The sequence below is a fragment of the Chiloscyllium punctatum genome, chromosome 22 (genome assembly GCF_047496795.1).
Source record: "Chiloscyllium punctatum isolate Juve2018m chromosome 22, sChiPun1.3, whole genome shotgun sequence".
NCBI lineage: Eukaryota > Metazoa > Chordata > Chondrichthyes > Orectolobiformes > Hemiscylliidae > Chiloscyllium > Chiloscyllium punctatum.
The window spans coordinates 50,505,896-50,524,618 of record NC_092760.1 but is presented as its reverse complement, the minus strand read 5'-3'; the positions used below and the strand labels follow the sequence as shown (position 1 = coordinate 50,524,618).

General features: G+C 40.7%; 1 protein-coding gene across 1 annotated transcript in view; it reads right to left on the bottom strand.

Moving 5' to 3' along the window:
- Window positions 1–18,723, bottom strand: part of sbf2 (SET binding factor 2) — a 568,047-nt gene that overhangs the window by 288,168 nt on the left and 261,156 nt on the right. The window contains 1 exon segment of the mRNA XM_072592265.1: window positions 13,320–13,430. Coding sequence (XP_072448366.1) covers window positions 13,320–13,430 — 111 coding nt within the window.

Here is an 18,723-nt window from a genome sequence, read left to right as displayed (position 1 = left end):
AAAATTGTACTCCTGAATAAAATGAAAGTGTTGCTACTTCAATATTGACATGGGAAATTGGCTTTGTACTGCCTCCAATAGTTGCTGAGCTTTAAGGCTTCACTTTCTACTTGACAATGTGACTTCTTTCGCAGTAGTTGCATTAATATTTGTCTGCATACTCTACAAGATTACTCAGCCTCTCTCAAATGATTCTGCATCAAAACAAACTGAGCAACAATCAAAAATCATCTTAGAACTGACCAATCTCAAATAAATCAAAAGCACGTTTCACACTACGTTGTTATACAGAGTTACAGAATAAGTAACCACAAGTACTGGAACTTACATCACTGTACTGTCCATATACATTTACAGCATGGCCCGAAGACAACGCAAAAACAGACAACATAAACACTTATAGTTTACTTGTATGGTAATGTGAATATTGAAAAAGTACCACATCAAAACTAAAAATTAACTGAAATTTAATGGGAGTAGAATCTTGGCTGTTATGCCAGGGGGTTAGAGTTTAAAGGTAGAAAAGTCTTGTTACAACAGCACAGATGTTGGCGAGGCAGTATCTGGATGTGTACAATTTTGGTTCCTGCAATTAAAATATATACTGGCATTGCAGGATCATAGGTAGTTCAAAAGAGATTCACCAGGCTGATTCCTGGGATGAAGGGGTTGACTTGTCAATAAATAGGTTATTACTTATTACTATAATGCATTCATTAGTTTTGAAGGATGAGGAGGGATCTCATCGAAACAGAAGATTCTCAGGAGCAAGATAGATAAGAACATGGGATAAAAGCAGATTACTGCGGATGCTGGAATCTGAAACCAAAAGAGAAAATGTTGGAAAATCTCAGCAAGTCTGGCAGCATTTGTAAGGAGGGAAAAAAGCTGACATTTCGAGTCTAACTGACCCTTTGTCAAAGCTAAAAAAAGGGAGAAATAAGGAGGTATTTATGATAGGCTCAGAGAAGGTGAGTCATGGCTCCAGAAGCAAAGGTAGCAATAAAGAGTGATAATGATAGTGCATAGAGAGATTATAGGGAGATTAGGAGCTGTGAATGACCAAGGCTGAAGCCAGTGCTATGTGACAAAATATGTGGGGGATCGGTGAAGCAGAGGCAAAATGGAAAACAGGGGAGAATGCCACTTCGACACACAATCCTGTTCCCATGCCCACATGCCTGTCCTTGGCCTGCTGCAATGTTCCAGTGAAGCTCAACGCAAACTGGAGGAACAGCATCTCATTTTCCGACTAGGAATGTTATAGCCTGCCGGCCTCAGCATTGAATTCAACAACTTCAGATGATTATCCCATCTCAACCCCTCTGTTTTCATTCTGCTCCGTAATTTTATTTACCCCTTTTTAAAAAATTTTTTCACTGTTCTGTACCTCTTATTTCTTGATTGTCTCTCTTTCTCTCGTTCCCCACTCTTTCATCACCTTTTTCCTCTCCTCTTCCCCCTTTGCTACCCTTCTCCCCTGTTTTCCATTTTGCCTCTGCTTCACCCATCCCCCACATATTTTATCACATAGCATTGGCTTCAGCCTTGGTCATTCACAGCTCCTAATCTCCCTATAATTTCTCTATGCACTGTGTCATTATCATCTCTTTATTGCTACCTTTGCTTCTGGAGCCATGACTCACCTTCTCTCAGTCAAGAAGAAATACCTCCCTATTTCTCCCTTTTTATTTTAGCTTTGACAAAGGTTCAGTTAGACTCGAAATGTCAGCTCTTTTCTCTCCTTACAGATGCTACCAGACCTGCTGAGATTTTCCAGCATTTTCTCTTTTGGTAGATGAGAACATGTTTCCATTGGGGGAATGGGGGGTTCCTCAAATTGGGAATATAATTTTCAGAATTTAGAACTGAGATGTTCAGGTATTTCTTCTCATCATAAATATCTGGAATTCTGTACCTCAAAGTTGTGGAGGCCAGATCAATGAAAGTATTTAAAGATAGGTCTTTAAATATCAGAGTTCAGAAGTTGGAATGACAGATGATTTGAAAACTCCCAGGGTGTATGTGACAATCTTACTGAATGGCGGGCCAATCTTGAGGGATCAAATTCCTTCTCCTATTTGACAACAGTCAATTAACAATTATATGGTTTTCTTTCACAGCACATACTGTAGTTTTGAAATTCAAGAACTTCCAGACTTCAGAAAGTTACCCAAGGTTCAATACACACAGACTAGGACCTTTTTTTGTTAAAAGTGGGGACTACCAATCTTTAAAGCACTCCTCTTCAATCTTATTCTCACTAACATTGCCACTACCTTTTTCTTTAATGCTGCATTTGCAACATTATATTCAGTGAAAACAGATGAACATTACAAATTTGTTTAGCACCTATTAATCCCTTCTCCCGACCAAGAGAATCTTTCTGTTCCCTAATCAGCCCCACATGTTTCTGCATTGCATTCTTCTGCATGTCTCTGTTTGGCTTGTCCTAGGATGGATGTGTTGTCCCAGTCAAAGTGGTGTCCTTCCTCATCCATTTGTAAGGATACTAGTGAAAGTGGATCATATCGTTTTGTGGCTAGTTGATGTTCATGTATCCTGGTGGCTAGTTTTCTGTCTGTCACAGTTCTTGCAAGGTATTTTGACATTAGTTTTGCTTGTTGTCTGTATAGGTCTTTCAAGTTCATTAGCTGCTGTTTTAGTGTGTTGGTGGGTTTGTGAGCTACCATGGTGCCAAGTGATCTGAGTAGTCCAGCAGTCATTTCTGAGATGTCTTTGATGTAGGGGAGAGTGGCTAAGGTTTCTGGATGTGTTTTGTCTGCTTGTTTGGGTTTGTTGCTCAGAAATTGGTTCATTGGGCACCCGTTCTTTTTGAATACACTGTATAGGCGATTTTCGTCTGCTCTTCCTAGTTCCTCTGTGCTGCAGTGTGTGGTGGCTCAGTGAAGTAATATTCTGATGCAGCTTCGCTTCTGGGTGTTGGGATGATTGCTTCTGTAGTTCAGTATTTGGTATGTACATGTTGCTTTCCTGCAGACACTGCTTTGAAGTTCCCCATTGGCTGTTCGTACTACTGCGATATCTAGGAATGGCAGTTTATTGTTGTTTTCCTCCTCTTTAGTGAGTTTTATGCCAGTAAGGGTATAATTGATGGACTTGAAGGTTTCTTCTAATTTATTTTGTTTAGTGATGACAAAGATGTCATCCACATAGTGGACCTAAAGTTTGGGTTGGATTGTTGGCAAAGCTGTTTGTTAGAGTCTCTGCATTACTGCCTCTGCTAAGAACCCTGATATCAGAGTTCCCATGGGTGTTCCGTTGGTTTGTCTATAGATTTTGTTGTTGGAGGTGAAGTGGGTGGTAAGGCGTAGGTCCACTAGCTTGACGATCTTGTCCTTGCTGATGAAGTTGGTGGTGTTTGTTGTATGCGTCATTGGTTCTTCTAATAATATAGTCAGTGTTTCCTTGGCTAAGCTGAGGTTGATGGATGTGAACAGAGCTGTGATATCAAAGGAGACCATTATTTCATCCTCTTCTTTCTTGGTGTCTTTGATGGTCTTCAGGAATTCTTGGGTGGAATGGATGGAGTAACGCAAGTCTTCTTTGAAGGGTTTTAGTCTTTGGCGCAGCGCATTGGCCATTCTGTAAGTTGGTGTTCCAAATACCAAGACTATGGGTCTGAGGGGGGATTCCTGGTTTGTGAATTTTGGGTAATCCGTAGAAGCGTGGATCCATCTGGCTTTATCTTTTGAAAGTCGGTCTTATTTATTTCTCCAGATTTCTGAGGTTTTTCCAAGTAGGGCTGTGATTCTGTTCTCGAGTTGTGGGGTTGGGTCTATCGCCACTTGTTGGTAAGTGTTGGTATCTCTAAGTAGTGCATTTACTTTCTCAATGTAGTCACTTTGATTTAAGATGACTGTCAAGTGTTCTTTGTCTGTAGGTAGGATAACAATGTTTTCATCTTTTTTACAGTCTTTTTAGTGCTTTCCTTTCTTGTGTATTGAGAGTGTTTCCTTCCTTTTTCCTACTTAATGTTGGTGTGACTGCCTGTCTGATGGCTTGCTGGGTTTCTTCTGTGAGTTGGTTGCCTTTCAGTGTAATTTGTAATGCTGCTAAGAAATCTTTCTTGTCTGCATCCTGGAAGTTGTAATTTAATCCTTTTTCAGTGGCTGTTAAGGGTCGGTCAGATATGTTTTTTTATCCGTGCTTCTGTGTTGTCAGTGTTGTTACTTTGTGTGTTTTTGTCTAGTTTTATATGCAGGTCTAGTTTTTTTTCATTTTCTGTCTTTGTCTCTGTCTAATATCTATGGCTTGTTGTACTCTGTCTGTCCACTCATGGTCTGTTGCATTAGTGTGTAAAGATTTTTGGCGCAAAATTTCCAGGTTGTATTTTATAGAATCTGTTGTGGGCATTATTAATAATTTCTCTAAGTATTCTGCGGCTGTTTTGCTCTGCTATTCTTTTGACTAGTGGGGTGTTAAGGGGAGGTTTGTATTTAAAACATTTAGGTAATACCTGTTTCCTTAGACATTCGTGCAGCAAGTACAGCTGCTCGCGGATGGCGCTCTGGCATTGGTTTCCCATTTTCGGGCCAATTTTAGCATATTGCACCCATTGGAGATAGTGAGCTTTGAGAAGATTGGTAGCTCAGGTTAAGGTTCTGGATGTAGATTGGCTCGCTGAGCTGGAAGGTTCGTTTTCAGATGTTTCATCACCATACTAGGTGACATCTTCAGTGAGCCTCTGAATGACGCACTGGTGGTGTAGCCTGCATTCTATTTAAATGTTTGAGTTTCCTTGGGTTTGGTGATGTCATTTCCTGTGGTGATGTCATTTCTTATGATGCCATTTTATGCTCAATTACAGTCACAGATGTACAGCACAGAAACTGACCCTTATGTCCAACTCCTCCATGCAGACCAGGTATCCTAAATTAATCTAGTCCCAATTGTCAGCACTAGTCCCATGTCCCTCTAAACTTTCCAATTCATATAGTCATTTCCCATGATTACTGTTCTCTAGGTGGTCCCTATTGAAACACTGTCAAATGTCCCAATTCATTACCTAGAACTCTGTTTAACACTACTCCCTCTGTTAATGAGGTGGAAATACATAGATTAAATGAGTCCTCTTTGCATACATTTCAGGAATTCTTTCTTCCTTTTGATTTCCAGTTACCACTGCAATCTATAGTCAGGATTACTGAAGACCTCATTATCACAATTCTTAATAATTCTTTGATCTTCCTGTAAATTTCCTGCAAATCTATTTCATAAGAAAATAAGAACAAGGAGCAGGAGTAGGCCATCTGGCCCCTTGAGCCTGCTCTGCCATTCAACAAGGTCATGGCTGATCTTTTCATGGACTCAGCTTCACTTACCCACTCACACACCATACCCGTTAATTCCTTTACTGCTCAAACATCTATCTTTGCCTTAATAACATTCAATGAGGCAGCTTCAACTGCTTCAATGGGCAGGGAATTCCACAGATTGAAGTTCCTCCTCAGTCCTTAACCTATTCCCCCTTATTTTGAGGCTATGTCCCCTAGTTCCAGTTTCACCCACAAGAGGACAACCTCCCTGTATCTTTCTTATCTATTCTCTTCATAATTTTGTATTTCTGTAAGATCCCCCTCATTCTTCGAAATTTCAATGAGTATAATCCCAGTCTACTCAATCTCTCCTCTTAATTTTGAAATCAACTGAGTGAAACTCCCCTGCACCCTCTTTAGTGCCAGTACAGCCATTCTCATGTAAGGAGGCTAGAACTGTACACAGTACTCCAGTTGTGGCCTTACCAGCACCCTATGCTGCTACAACATAACCTCCCTGCTTTCAAATTCAATCCCTCTAGTGATAAAGGACAATATTCCATTTGCCTTTTTAGTCACCTGTTGCTCTTGCAAACCAACTTTGTAATGATTTATGCACAAGGATATTCAGGTCCTTCTGCACAACAGCATGTTGCAATTTCTCACCATTTAAACAATAATGAATTTTACAGTTATTCCTACCTACATTTACCAACACTGTATTCCATCTGCCAGACCCTTGCCCACCAACGTAATCTATCCAAACTCCTGTGCAGACTTAGTGTCCTCTGCGCACTTTGCTCCACCACTCATTTTAATGTCATTTCTGATCTTTGACGCACTACATTTGGTCCCCAACTCCAAATCATCTATATAAATTATAAACAATTGTGCTCCCAACACTGATCCCTGAGGAACATCACTAACCACTGATCACCAACTAGAAAAACATTTATCCTCACTCTACGCTTTCTGTTAGTTAACGAATCTTCTATCCCTGCCAATGCATTACCTGTAACAATGTGCACCTTTATCTTATGCAGTTGCCTTTCATGTGGCACCTTATTGAATGCTTTCTGGAGATCCAAATATACCACATCCATCAATTCCCTGTTGTCCACCATGCTCAAAACATCTTCAAAGAATTCCAGTAAATTTGTTAAACATGACGTACATTTCATGAACCCATGCTGCATTTACCCAGTGGGACAATTTCTATCCAGATGTCTTGCTATTTCTTCCTTGATGATACATTCAAGCATTTTTCCCAATACAGAAATTAGACTAACAGGCATATAGTTACCTGTCCTTGATTCAACTCCTTTTTTTAAACAGTGATGTCACATTTGCTGCTTTCAAATCTGCTGGAACTGCCACAGAGTCCAGCAATCTTCGTAACTTACCACTGGGGGATTTCCTATTTCCCCCACCATCTCTTTTAGTACTTTGGCATGCATTCCATCAGGGCCAGGAGACGTGACTACCTTTAGCTCCATTAGCTTACCCAACACATTTCTCCATCGTGTTCCTATTATTTGGTGGTCTACAACAATGTGTCCTAAATTCTTTTTCACCATAATATAATTTCAAAGCTTGAAAATGTTTTCAACCTTTTAACAAGAACTGGAGTATCAGGAGGAGGAGAGTAGGCCATTGTGATTTTAGACCTCATAATCCGAAATTTTCAACTGTGACCCCACTGGGGCTACTAGCTCTTCACTACGTAATAGCCGTCAGTGGAGGTGCTTGATCCTTAATTTCAACCAAATATATTCTGTCTTTGACCATTCAATTATTTACTTGATTTCCAGTGCTACAATTTATTTGAAAAATAATGCCACCAATCTTTCTTCTCTTTTGCGCTCTTTCTGGAATACCTTTTAACTAAGAATATTAAGATCCCAATCTTCCCATTTTTTTGAGCCAAGTCTCTGTTATTGCTACTACATCATAGTTTGGCAACTTGTCTGCAGCCTCAGTAACTTTACTTAAAATATATGCAATATAAACATACATTCCAAATCTACTTAGACTGTTGCATATTTGCCACACATCTAATCCTTACAAATTCTGAATTAATCTATACTCTAGTTCAATGTGCCTGCCCCCTTCCCCTCCACAAGTTATTCTTCCCCCTGTTTTCTCTTGGTACCTATGTTTCTACAAAATTATCTCAAAAGCCCTCTACAATGCTAGTCAATCTTTATATGTCATTAATACAAGTTTCTTGAACTGTATCCTGCATCCATATTGAACAGATGCTGCGGATAGCACAAGGTGGTCACATAATATAGATGACCATCAGGCAGTGTCAAGGTCTCTCATTTGGCTATCCCCCTTTCTAACATATTTAAAGCTTTGGATGCTGTTGGGGAAGATGACTGTGCAAGAGAAAGTAATGGGAGCTAACTTCATCACCCTGTGAGTGGGTCAACTACACAAGAGGTGAGGAGGAAGAATGGCAGGGGTATAGTAGTGGCGCATTCAATTGTAAGGCGAACAGACAGGCATTGGTGCAGTTGCAAAAGAAATTCCAGAAAGGTATATAACCACCCTGGGGCCATGAATGTCCCTGCATGGCATCCTGCCGGGGGAGGACAAACAAACAGAGATAAATGGTTCATATTGGTACCGATAATAGAAAAACGGATGAGGTTCTGAGACCAGAATTTAGGAAGTAGGACATCAGTTGAGAAACAGAACCTCAAAGACAGTAATCTCTGGATTACTTCTATTGCTAGGTGCTAATGAGTCTAAGAAATTAGTCCAAATGAATGTGTGACTGGAGAGATGGAGTAGGAAACAGGGCTTAAGACTTCTGGGACATTGGGACCTAGACAAGGTGGATAGGTTGCTCTCGAACTGGAATGAGACCAGCATTCTTGAGGGAATGCTTGTTAGTGCTGTTGGGGAGAGTTTAAACTAACTTGGCAAGTTGTGGGATTCAGAGAAACAGTTTAGCAGGGGTAGATGCACAGCCAGAACTACAAGAGACTGCAAGTGAGTCAAGAAAGCATAGGAAATATAGGTCAGTTAAGGCACAAAGGAGTTAGGGAGGGTTGGATGGTATGTATTTTAATGCAAGAAGTCGCATTGAGGACGCAAATTAACACACTGAAATGTAGTGTAATCGCTGTCACTGAGATATGGTTGAGAGGGATGCTGTATAGCAGCTCAACCAGGATATACGGTCTTCTGGAAGACAGGGAAAGAGGTAAAAGAGAATGAGTCGTAATGTTGATCAGGGAATCTCTTACAGCAGTAAGATGAGATGATATTTTAGAAGGGTCCTCAAATGAGCCGTACAGGTAGAACTTATAAACCAAGGAGGAGCAACCACACTGATAGGTCTCCAGTCAGCGATGTCAGCAACAATTTGGCTAATTTGCCTTGCTCCAATTTTCATCGCCTCCAACTTCTTTCCCAATGAACCATTGTCAATTTAAAAAAATTTTATTTTCTTCTGGCCATACATCCCTACATTGAACACAGCTGGATTAGAAATTTTTTTAAAATGGAGAGAAAGCATTTTTCAGTTAACTGGCAAAGGTAGAATGTGTATTCTTCTTTAATTAATAGGTTAAGACATTATAGAATTTACAACATCAATTAGTGAGCTACCTTCTTGAACCGCTGCAGTCCACCTGCTGTGGGTTGACCCACAATGCCATTAGAGAGGGAATTCCAGGATTTTGACCCAGTCGCAGTGAAGGAACGATCATATATTTTTAAGTCAGGGTGGTGAGAGGCTTGGAGGGGAACTTGAAGGTTTCCCGATATCTACTGCTCTTGTCCATCAGATGGAAGTGGTCATGGGTTTGGAAAGTGCTGTGTGAGGATCTTCAGTGAATTTCTGTTGTCATCTTGGAGATTATACATTCTGCTGTTATTGAGTGTTGGTGGTGGAAGGAGTGGATGTGGATATAGTACCAGTCAAACGGGCTGCTTTGTCCTGGATGGTGTCAAACTTCTTGAGTGCTGTTGGAGCTGCATTCATCCGAGCAAGTGGGGAGTATTCTGTTACACTCTTGACTTGTGCCTTGTTGATGATGGACAGACTTGGGGAGTCAGGAGGTCAGTTACTTGCCACAGCTTCTGACCTTCTCTTGTAGTCATCGTGTTTATGTGATGAGTCCAGATGAGTTTCCAGTCAATGATAACCCCCAGGATTCAGTTATGGTAACACCACTGAATGTCAAGGTGATGGTCATAGCCTGGCATTTGTATGCTGTGAATGTTATGTGGCACTTATCAGTCCAAGCCTAGTTATTGTCCAGATCTTGTTGCATTTGAGTGTATCTGCCATTACAACAATTTCACCTTTCTAACACAGAGACAGATGAATCGTGAAACCCATTGACTTAAGTCATTAAAATCACTCATTAAAACATAAACTTTTTAGTGTTTTGCAGTGTATTATTGGGAAAGTCAGTGTTCTGCCTGAGGAGATTAGAACTTTGAATATGTTGTTGGCCACTTGGGATAGAATTCCTCACTGACAGGATTATGAACCTTCAGACTTTTTTTTACTACAAATGCTCTGTCAAAGTATATTCAAGCAGAAATGGACATAGAAATTAAAAAGCAGATCTCTAAGGTAATAATCTCTATTACTACTGGAGCAAAGAAAACTGGCAAAGGATGAATACAGTCAAGAGTTAAATATGTGACTCAAAAGATTGGTGTGGCTGGAATGGTTAACAGTCTGGCATATAAAGGAACTTTTTAAATGGGATGGGTTTCACTTGAAGTGCACTGATACCAGTGTCATGGAAAATCAAATAACTAGGCCTGTAAAGGGCTTTAACTGTTTGAGGCTTAATGGTAGTGAACTGAGGAATGGGGAATACAGACTGACAAAGCAACAACATTTGGTAACATTACTGGGCAGCTGTTTGAATAACAATGCCCAGAGTGGGACAGGAATGGAGTGTACAAACCTAGAAAAGCAGCAGTAAATAGGGTCAAAGGAAGTAAAATGATATGCAGGCAAAATTAGTGGCTCTTTACTTAAACGTATAACATACTTGACACAAAAACATGCATTAACTGCTCAAATATAGATAAATGGGCATGATCTTATTGCCATTACGGAGACATAGTCGCAAGGTGATCAAAGTTGGGAACTAAATATTCAGGGATATGGAAAACCAACAAAAGATTATCTTAAAAAATAAAGACGGAGACAATAAGCTTTAACGGTAAACTTACAGTAATGTCAACACAGACAGCAACTTCTTTAAATATACACAGGAGGAGGAGAGAAGCCAGAGTGAACACTTTGAGAATGAGGCTTGGGAAGTAACAGTGGGAGCAGAGTTGAATAAACACTTTCCATCAGTCTTCACAGTGCAAGTCACCGATAGCATTCTAAATTTACAAAATAATTAAGTAGCAAAAGGAGAGGAAACAAATATAATAACTAACATTGGAAACTGATGGAGCTAATGACTTATAAACACCTGGACCTGGTGGGATGCATCCGAGGATACTAAAGGAAGTAGCTACAGAGATAATTGATGCACTGGGGAGTAACCTTTCAAGAATCCTAAGATTCTGGACCAGTTTCAGAGTACCGGGAATCAGCCAATTATAGGCCAGTTAGCTTAACAACTGTTATTGGAAAAATGTTACACAGCCTATTATAACAGCAGAGCTTTTCAAAAGACAAACGATGATCAAGTAGATTTTTTTTAGATTACTTACAGTGTGGAAACAGGCCCTTCGGCCCAACAAGTCAACCCCGACCTGCCAAAGCGCAACCCACGCAGATACATTCCCGACATTTACCCCTTCACCTAACAGTACGGGCAATTTAACATGGCCAATTCACCTAACCTGCACATTTTTGGACTGTGGGAGGAAACCGGAGCACCCGGAGGAAACCCACACAGACACGGGGAGAATGTGCAAACTCCACACAGTCAGTCGCCTGAGGTGGGAATTGAACCCGGGTCTCTGGCGCTATAAGGCAGCAGTGCCAACCACTGTGCCATCATACCATCCACTGACAGTAGAGTCAGTATGGCCTCTTGAAGGGGAAATCATGCCCAACAAATTTATTAGAATTCCTTGAGAAGGTAACAAATAGGATAAATAAAGGGGAAGCAGCGGTTGTGATATATTTGGATTTGCAGAAGGCAACTTGATAAGGTACCACACAGGAGTAAGATGAAGAAGCCATGGTGTTGGAGGTAGTATATTAGCATGGATTGAGGATTGGCTAACTAACAGAAGACAGAGTTGAGATGGGGGTGTGACATTTTCAGGATAGCAACCTGTAACTAGTGGACTATTGCAGGCATCAGTACCACAGCCACAGTTATTTACAATATTTTAATGATTTAAAGGAGTTAAATATATGTACCACAGTTAAGTTTGTAAGTGGAACAAAAATACATGGGCAAGCAAGTGGTGAGAATGACAGAGTATACACAAGGGTATAGATATTTAAGCAAGTGGACAAAACATGGCAGATGGGACATAACACGGCAGAAATGTAAGGCTGCCTCACAGCACCAGAGTCCCAGGTTCAATTCCAGCCTCGGACAACTGTCTGTGTGGAGTTTGCACATTCTCCCCGTGTCTGCGTGCGTTTCCTCCGGGTGCTCCGGTTTTCTCCCACAGTTACTAAAATGTGCAGGTCAGGTGAATTGGCCATGGTAAATTGCCCACAGTGTTAGGTGCATTAGTCAGAGGGAAATGGGTCTGGGTAGGTTACTTTGGACTGGTTGGGTCAAAGGGTCTGCTTCCACACTGTAGGGAATCTAATCTAATCTATGCACAATGGCAAGAAGAACCAGGAGCTAAATATTATTTAAAATGGAGAAAGAATGCAGAAAGCTAAAGGAGAGCGAGCTTTGGCAATCCTCATGCATATACCTCAAAAAGCGAGCATCCAAATTCAATGATTAAATAAGGAAAGTAATTTATTTCAAAGGAAATGCAATAGAAAAATAATGAAATTTTGTTAAAACTATACAAAGCACCACTCAGACCACACTGAAATACTGAATAGTTTCTGCCCTATCTAAGGAAAGATATACTGGATTTGAACGCAGTCCAGAGAAGCTTCACTCGGCAAATTCTGGGTATGGAATGACAATCTTATGAAGACAGGTTGAATAGGTTGCGCCTATACTCATTAGTGCTTAGAAGACAAGTGACCCCTTTGAAACATTCAAGATTTTTAGGGATTTGACAGGGTACATTGGAAATGTTGCTCCCTTGGTTTGAGAGTCTGGGATCAGACAGCATAATTTCAGAATAAGGTGTTACATTTTTGAAGAAGCGGAGGAGTCTCTTCTGGAGTTAAGGATTATCATATCATTGAACAGGGGAGCAGACTCTAAGCAGGCTGAATGGCCTGCCTCTGCTCCTGATGGACAGATATTTAGATAGTAAGGAAATTGAAGCCAACAGGGATAGTACTGGAAGATGTAACTGAGGTAGATTAGCCATAAGCATCCTAAATGACAAATTATTCTCCTGCTTTTATTTCTATTATTCTTAGGTTCTTAAAACTGCTAAGCAAAGCGGATAGAATTATTAAAAGGAATAGAGAAACATTTTCAGATTTCAGGAATGAGATTTCATGGCTTTGATGGAATCTTACACTGTCAATTGTACAAAGGTCAGACATTACATCAATGCCAGTCGCTTGTCCAATTACTCATCATCCTAATTGTCTAAAGCATAAATAATCGCATGAATCTAGAAACAGGCAGTCACCATTGACTAAACGGATCAGCTGAGTGACCAGAATAGCTTTCAATAATTTAGGTGGGGCTATCTACAGAGTGTAGCAAATGTCTGAGAAAATCAAGGACCAATACAAAGAAGGGCATAATTTGTCCCATTACATCCTGGACTGTATACTGCTTAATAATGGTGCACATCATTAGTGCATACTGAAGTATCATTGTGCCTGTTTCCAGAACCTTCAAGTCTTGAAAGCAATTAAACAGACTGCCCAAGCAAAGGAATAGGCGATTAATTCTAAAGGTTAAATTTTTGTAGAAATAACAGAATTTCTCTTACCTGAGACCCTCCAGCAACGGGCACCAAACATGTAAAAAGATTGGCAATCACATTTTCCAAGTTCACATTCAGACTGTCGACATACACTGTGTAAATGATGCCGAGGCAAGCCTAAAAAAAGGTGGCAGTTAATCATCAAGTACCTTGTTTCAAAAATCTTCTCTGAAAGCCATTCAAAACACAATGCAATTTGAACTTGACTTAAACTCATCTAGTTCTACCTTTTAACAATATAAAGTGAAGAAGGCATTTGGTATTACCTTTATTGGTCAGAGGAGTAAAGGAGTTGGGAGGTAATGCTGTGACTGCATAGGACATTGGTTAGGCTACCTTTGAAATACTGTACGCAATTCTGATCTCCCCATTGTAGAATGTTGTGAAACTTGAAAGGGTTCAGAAAAGATTTACAAAGATGTTGCCAGGTTTGGAGGGTTTGAACTATAGGGAGAGTTTGAATAGGCTGGGGCTTTTTTTCTTGGAGTGGGTGAAGGGTGACCTCATACACGTTTATAAAATCATGAGGGGCATGGATAGGATAAATAGACAAGATCTTTTCCCTGGGGTGGAGGAAGCTAAAATTCGAGGGTGTAGGTTTAAGGTGAGGGGGGAAAGATTTAAAAGGGAGCTAAGGGAAACTTTTTCATGTTGGGGGGGTGCGTGTATGGAATGAACTTCCAGAGGAAGTGGTAGAGGCTGCCAATTATCACATTTAAAAACACCTGGATGTAGCTATGAATAGAAAAGGTTTAGAGGGATAAGGGCCAAATGCTAGGGAATGGGACTAGATTTATTTAGGATATCTGGTCGGCAAGGATCAGTTAGACTGAAAGGTCAGTTTCTGTGCTGTATATCCCGATAACGCTAAGTGGGTTTTTCAGGCTTGGTAGTTAGAGACAGGGAAAAACTCAAGTAATAACATTGAATTCACACAACATTGTTCAGGTTTATGTTCTACTGAGAGCCCTCTTCACTTGCTATATTATGCTTATTTCCTATATACAGTGTTTGTTCATTTAAACTTTATCCAACCATTTTGCATTGTCATGCCTCACTGGGCTAACAGCCAGAAATCAAGCTTCGTTATTCTTGAAATCCTCAAAGTTAAAAGATTTGTAATGTAATAAAGTTATACAATTTCCAATGAAGACAAATGGAGGATGGTTACTGTAAATTAGCACTTCCTTGTTAACATGCTGAACATAGACTTCAAAGAGTTTAAGAGCTAACAACAATCTGAAAGTCTCCGTAATGCCAATTGCATCTTCTGATACTGGTTTAGTTTTTTTTAAAACAAAAACCCCAGTGACATCTCTATTCCCAATTTACCAATTTACAAGACATCATCTCCCTCCCCCAAATTATTAACGTGAATTGTCAAGTCTGAAAAAAATCAAAGCCAGCCAATAATATTTCATTTATTAAGATGGCCTTCCCTTGAAATAAAACTCTTCACATCTCTCATGTACCCTAAATATTCCTGAACTCATAGGTGATGTTTATCCCCAGTCTCTTAGCTTCAGTTAAAGCTACAATCTTATCCATGGTCTTTTCACTGAGTTTCCTTTTTGAACTCTTGAGAGCTCCAACAGGTCCCAGATTTGCCTCACAACTCAAAGCATTGTGAATGAACATGTCTCACCTTGCTACAATGGAAACACCTTAGCTTCCAATTCTTTACCTCCACTTTCAGTACCTTCCTTTCTGGTCTGAGGACATGACTGAGTGTATTTCCAGCTATCCATTCTTTATTTTGGTTACTTGATTTCATTTTACTCTCCTAATTTTGATCCCTTTGAATTTCTAGAGGTGACATGAAAACGTTTTATGGATCAGCTTGTACTCATCAGTTATCATTGACTATGAGACATAGGAGTAGAAATTAGGCCATTCAGCCCATTGAGTCTGTTCCACCATTAATCGTGGCTGATAAATTTCTCAACCCCATTCTCCTGCTTTCTCCCCATAAACACTGACCCCATTGATAATCAAGAACCTATCTATCTCAGTCTTAAATATATTCAATGATCTGGCCTCCACAGTGGTCTGTGGCAATGAATCCCATAGATTCACCACTCTCTGGCTGAAGACGTTTCTCCTTATCTCCATTCTAAAAGGTCCTCCCTTTACTCTAAAGCTGTGCCCTCAGGTCCTAGTCTCTCCTGCCAATGGAAACATCTTCCCAACATCCACTCTGTCCAGACCTTTCAGTATTCTCTACTGTTTCAATTAGATCCCCTCTCATCCTTCAAAGCTCCATCAAGCATACACCTAGAGTCCTCAAACGTTCCTCATATGTTAAGCCTTTCATTCCTGGGATCATTCTCATGAACCTCCTCTGAACATGATCCACAGCCAGTACATCCATCCTGAGATATGGGGCAAAAAACTGCACACAATACTCCAAATGTTGTCTGTCCAGAGCCATGTAGAGCCTCAGATGTACATCCTTGCTTTTCTATTCAAGTCCTCTCAAAATAAATGCCAACATTGACCTGCTTTCCTAACTACTGACTCAACCTGCAAGTTTACCTTGACAGAATCCTGGACTAGAACTCGCAAGTCTCTTTGCACTTCAGACTGTTGAATTTCCTCCCCATTTAGAAAATAATCCATGCCTCTATTCTTCTTACCAAAGTGCATGACCTCACACTTTTCCACACTGTACTCCATCTACCACTACTTTGACCACTCTTCTAACCTTTCGAAATCCTTCTGCAGCCACCACGCACCCCCCCTCACCCCGCCACCACCAACTCCTCAATGTGACCTGTCCCTCTATCTAACTTGTATCATCTTCAAATTTAGCCAGAATGCCCTCACTTCCTTCATCTATATATAAAGTGAAACATTGTGGTCCCAAAAGTGAGATTTGCGGAACACCACATCACCAGCTACCATCCTGAGAAGTACCCTTTTATCCCCATTGTCTGCTTTCTGCCTGACAGTCAGGCTTCTATCCATGCTAGCAACTCGCCTCTAACACCATAAGCCCTTACCTTATTCAGTAGCCTCCTGTGCGGCACCTTATCGAAGACCATCTTTAATGGGATTAAGAAACATATCAGCCTCAACTGAATGTGGAGCAGACTCGTTGTGCTGAATACCTAATTCTGCTCCTGTATTTTATAGTCTTACAATCTATCACCCGCATTAATAATTACAATTCTAGTTCACTAATGTTGGGCAGAAGGGCCTGTTTCCACATTGTGGGAAATCTAATCTAATCTAATCTGATTTACATCTCTAGTTTCTTCCCTCTTGCCCTTAGATCAAGCTGCTTGAACTGTAACTGAATATCACAGAGTAAAATGTTTCACTCCCCAGACCCTCTGACATTTCCTCTAAACCCCAGTGTTGTGCTAGTACCTCAACTACTACTGCCTTCTTATATTTTCAGACAGTATTACCTCTAGTTTTCCTGGCAAATCAAAAAAAACTGGTGTTTTAAATTGTCCTGAAGACTGCAAGGGAGAACTTTGCCACCTGCAGGAAACCTGATGTCATCGCCAATGTCATTCCTTAAGTATAGTACAGAACTTGATGTTTTCCTTCAGCTGGCAGTTAGCGAGCCACTCGGGTGACTGTCTGTATGGAGTTTGTACGTTCTCCACACGTCTGCACACATTTCCTCCAAATGCTCCAGTTTCCTCCCAGAGTCCAGAGATTTCATGATTAGGTAGATTGGCCATGGTTAATTGCCCATCGCATCCAGGGATGTGCAGGCTAGGTGCTTTAGCCATGGGAAATACAGGGTTATAGGGTATGGGGAGGGTATAGGTCTTTGTGAGATGCTCTTTGGTGCATCAGTGTGGACTCAATGGTTGAATGGCCTGTTTCCACACTGTGGGTATTCTATGATTCTGACTTTTATTCACTAATACCACACCCAAATCCTCATTTCTCACTTCAGCCCCAAGCTACCTAAGGACCAAACACAGTGGGTGGCAAACAGAAAGCCTTTGTGAACAATAATTGGTCACTTGCCCACAGTTCCTTCTCAGCCATTTATACCATCTCCAGCATGAAGCCACCATTAAACACACGTATCAAATATCCTAGTTTCAAAATTTCAGAGCTCTCTCCCTCACACCCTACACCATTCTTCAATCACCTTCAAAAGCCCTCTCCTATAACAGCTATTTTCCAGGAGGAAAAACCTGCCTCTCACCACTTCTTCCAAGTACACACAGTCCTTCCAAGTGCAACATAAATGCACATGTATATATTTCAAGTTAGCATGCTCTATTCTCTGCTCACATTGCAGCCAGCTCTGTACTGGGGAGACCACCGTATGATAGACATTAAATGTTTGTACTTTTTCCACTCTCTACCACCCCACTTATTTATTTTAAAATCCCTCTGGGCTAAACTGACTGCTACTGCCTGGAAGGACAAACAGTAAATATATGGGAACACCATCATTTCAGGTTCCTCTCTAAACCCCACACTGTCTTAACTTGGAATAACATTGCCATTTCTTCATGAATGTTGGGTCAAAATTCTTAAGTTTGCTTTCTGTCAGCATTTGTCATTGTTGGCTAGACCAGTATTCATTGCCCATTCCTAACTATCATTGAAATGGTGATGGTGGACTGCATTATTGAACCACTGCAGTCCATACAGTGTAGGTACATGTATAATGCTGACAGAAAGTAGGCTCCAGAATTTTGACCCAACATCGGTGAAGAAATGGCAATATTATTCCAAGTTAACAAAGTGTGGGATTTAGAGAGGAACCTGAAATGGTGTTCCCATGTATTTGCTGTTCATCCTTCGAGATTGCTAGTTTAGAAGGTGGCAAAGAATAAAGTTGTTCCAGTGCATTTTGTAGATGGTACACACTGCTGCTACTGTGCATCAGTAGTGATGGGGACAATGACAGTTGCAGTTGATAAAAAAGGACTCAATTAAGAGAGCTGCTTTGTCCTGGATGGTGTGAAGTTTCTTGAGTGTTGTTGGATCTGCACTCATCCAGATAAGTAGAGAGTATTCCACCACATATCTGACTTATGCCTTGCAGATGGACAGGTTTTGAGGAGTCAGGTGGCGAGTTACTCACCATAAGTACTGAGCCTTGATCAAGTAACCATAGTACTCTTGTGACTGATCTAGTTCAGTTACTGATCAATGTTAAGCCCCAGGATGATGATAGTGGGGCATGCACAATGGTTAGATTCTCTTTTGTTGACGATGGTCATTGTCTGTCATTTCTATATTTGCCACTTATCAGGCTAAGGCTGAATGCTGTCCATGTAAGGCTGCATTTCACATGAATTGCTTCAGTATTTTGATCACAAATGATACTAAACATTGTGCTACCACCAGCAAGTATGCCCACTTGTGGCCTTCTAACAGAGGAGATGCTGTGGCTGATGCAGCTGGTGATGGATGGGTTAAGGACACT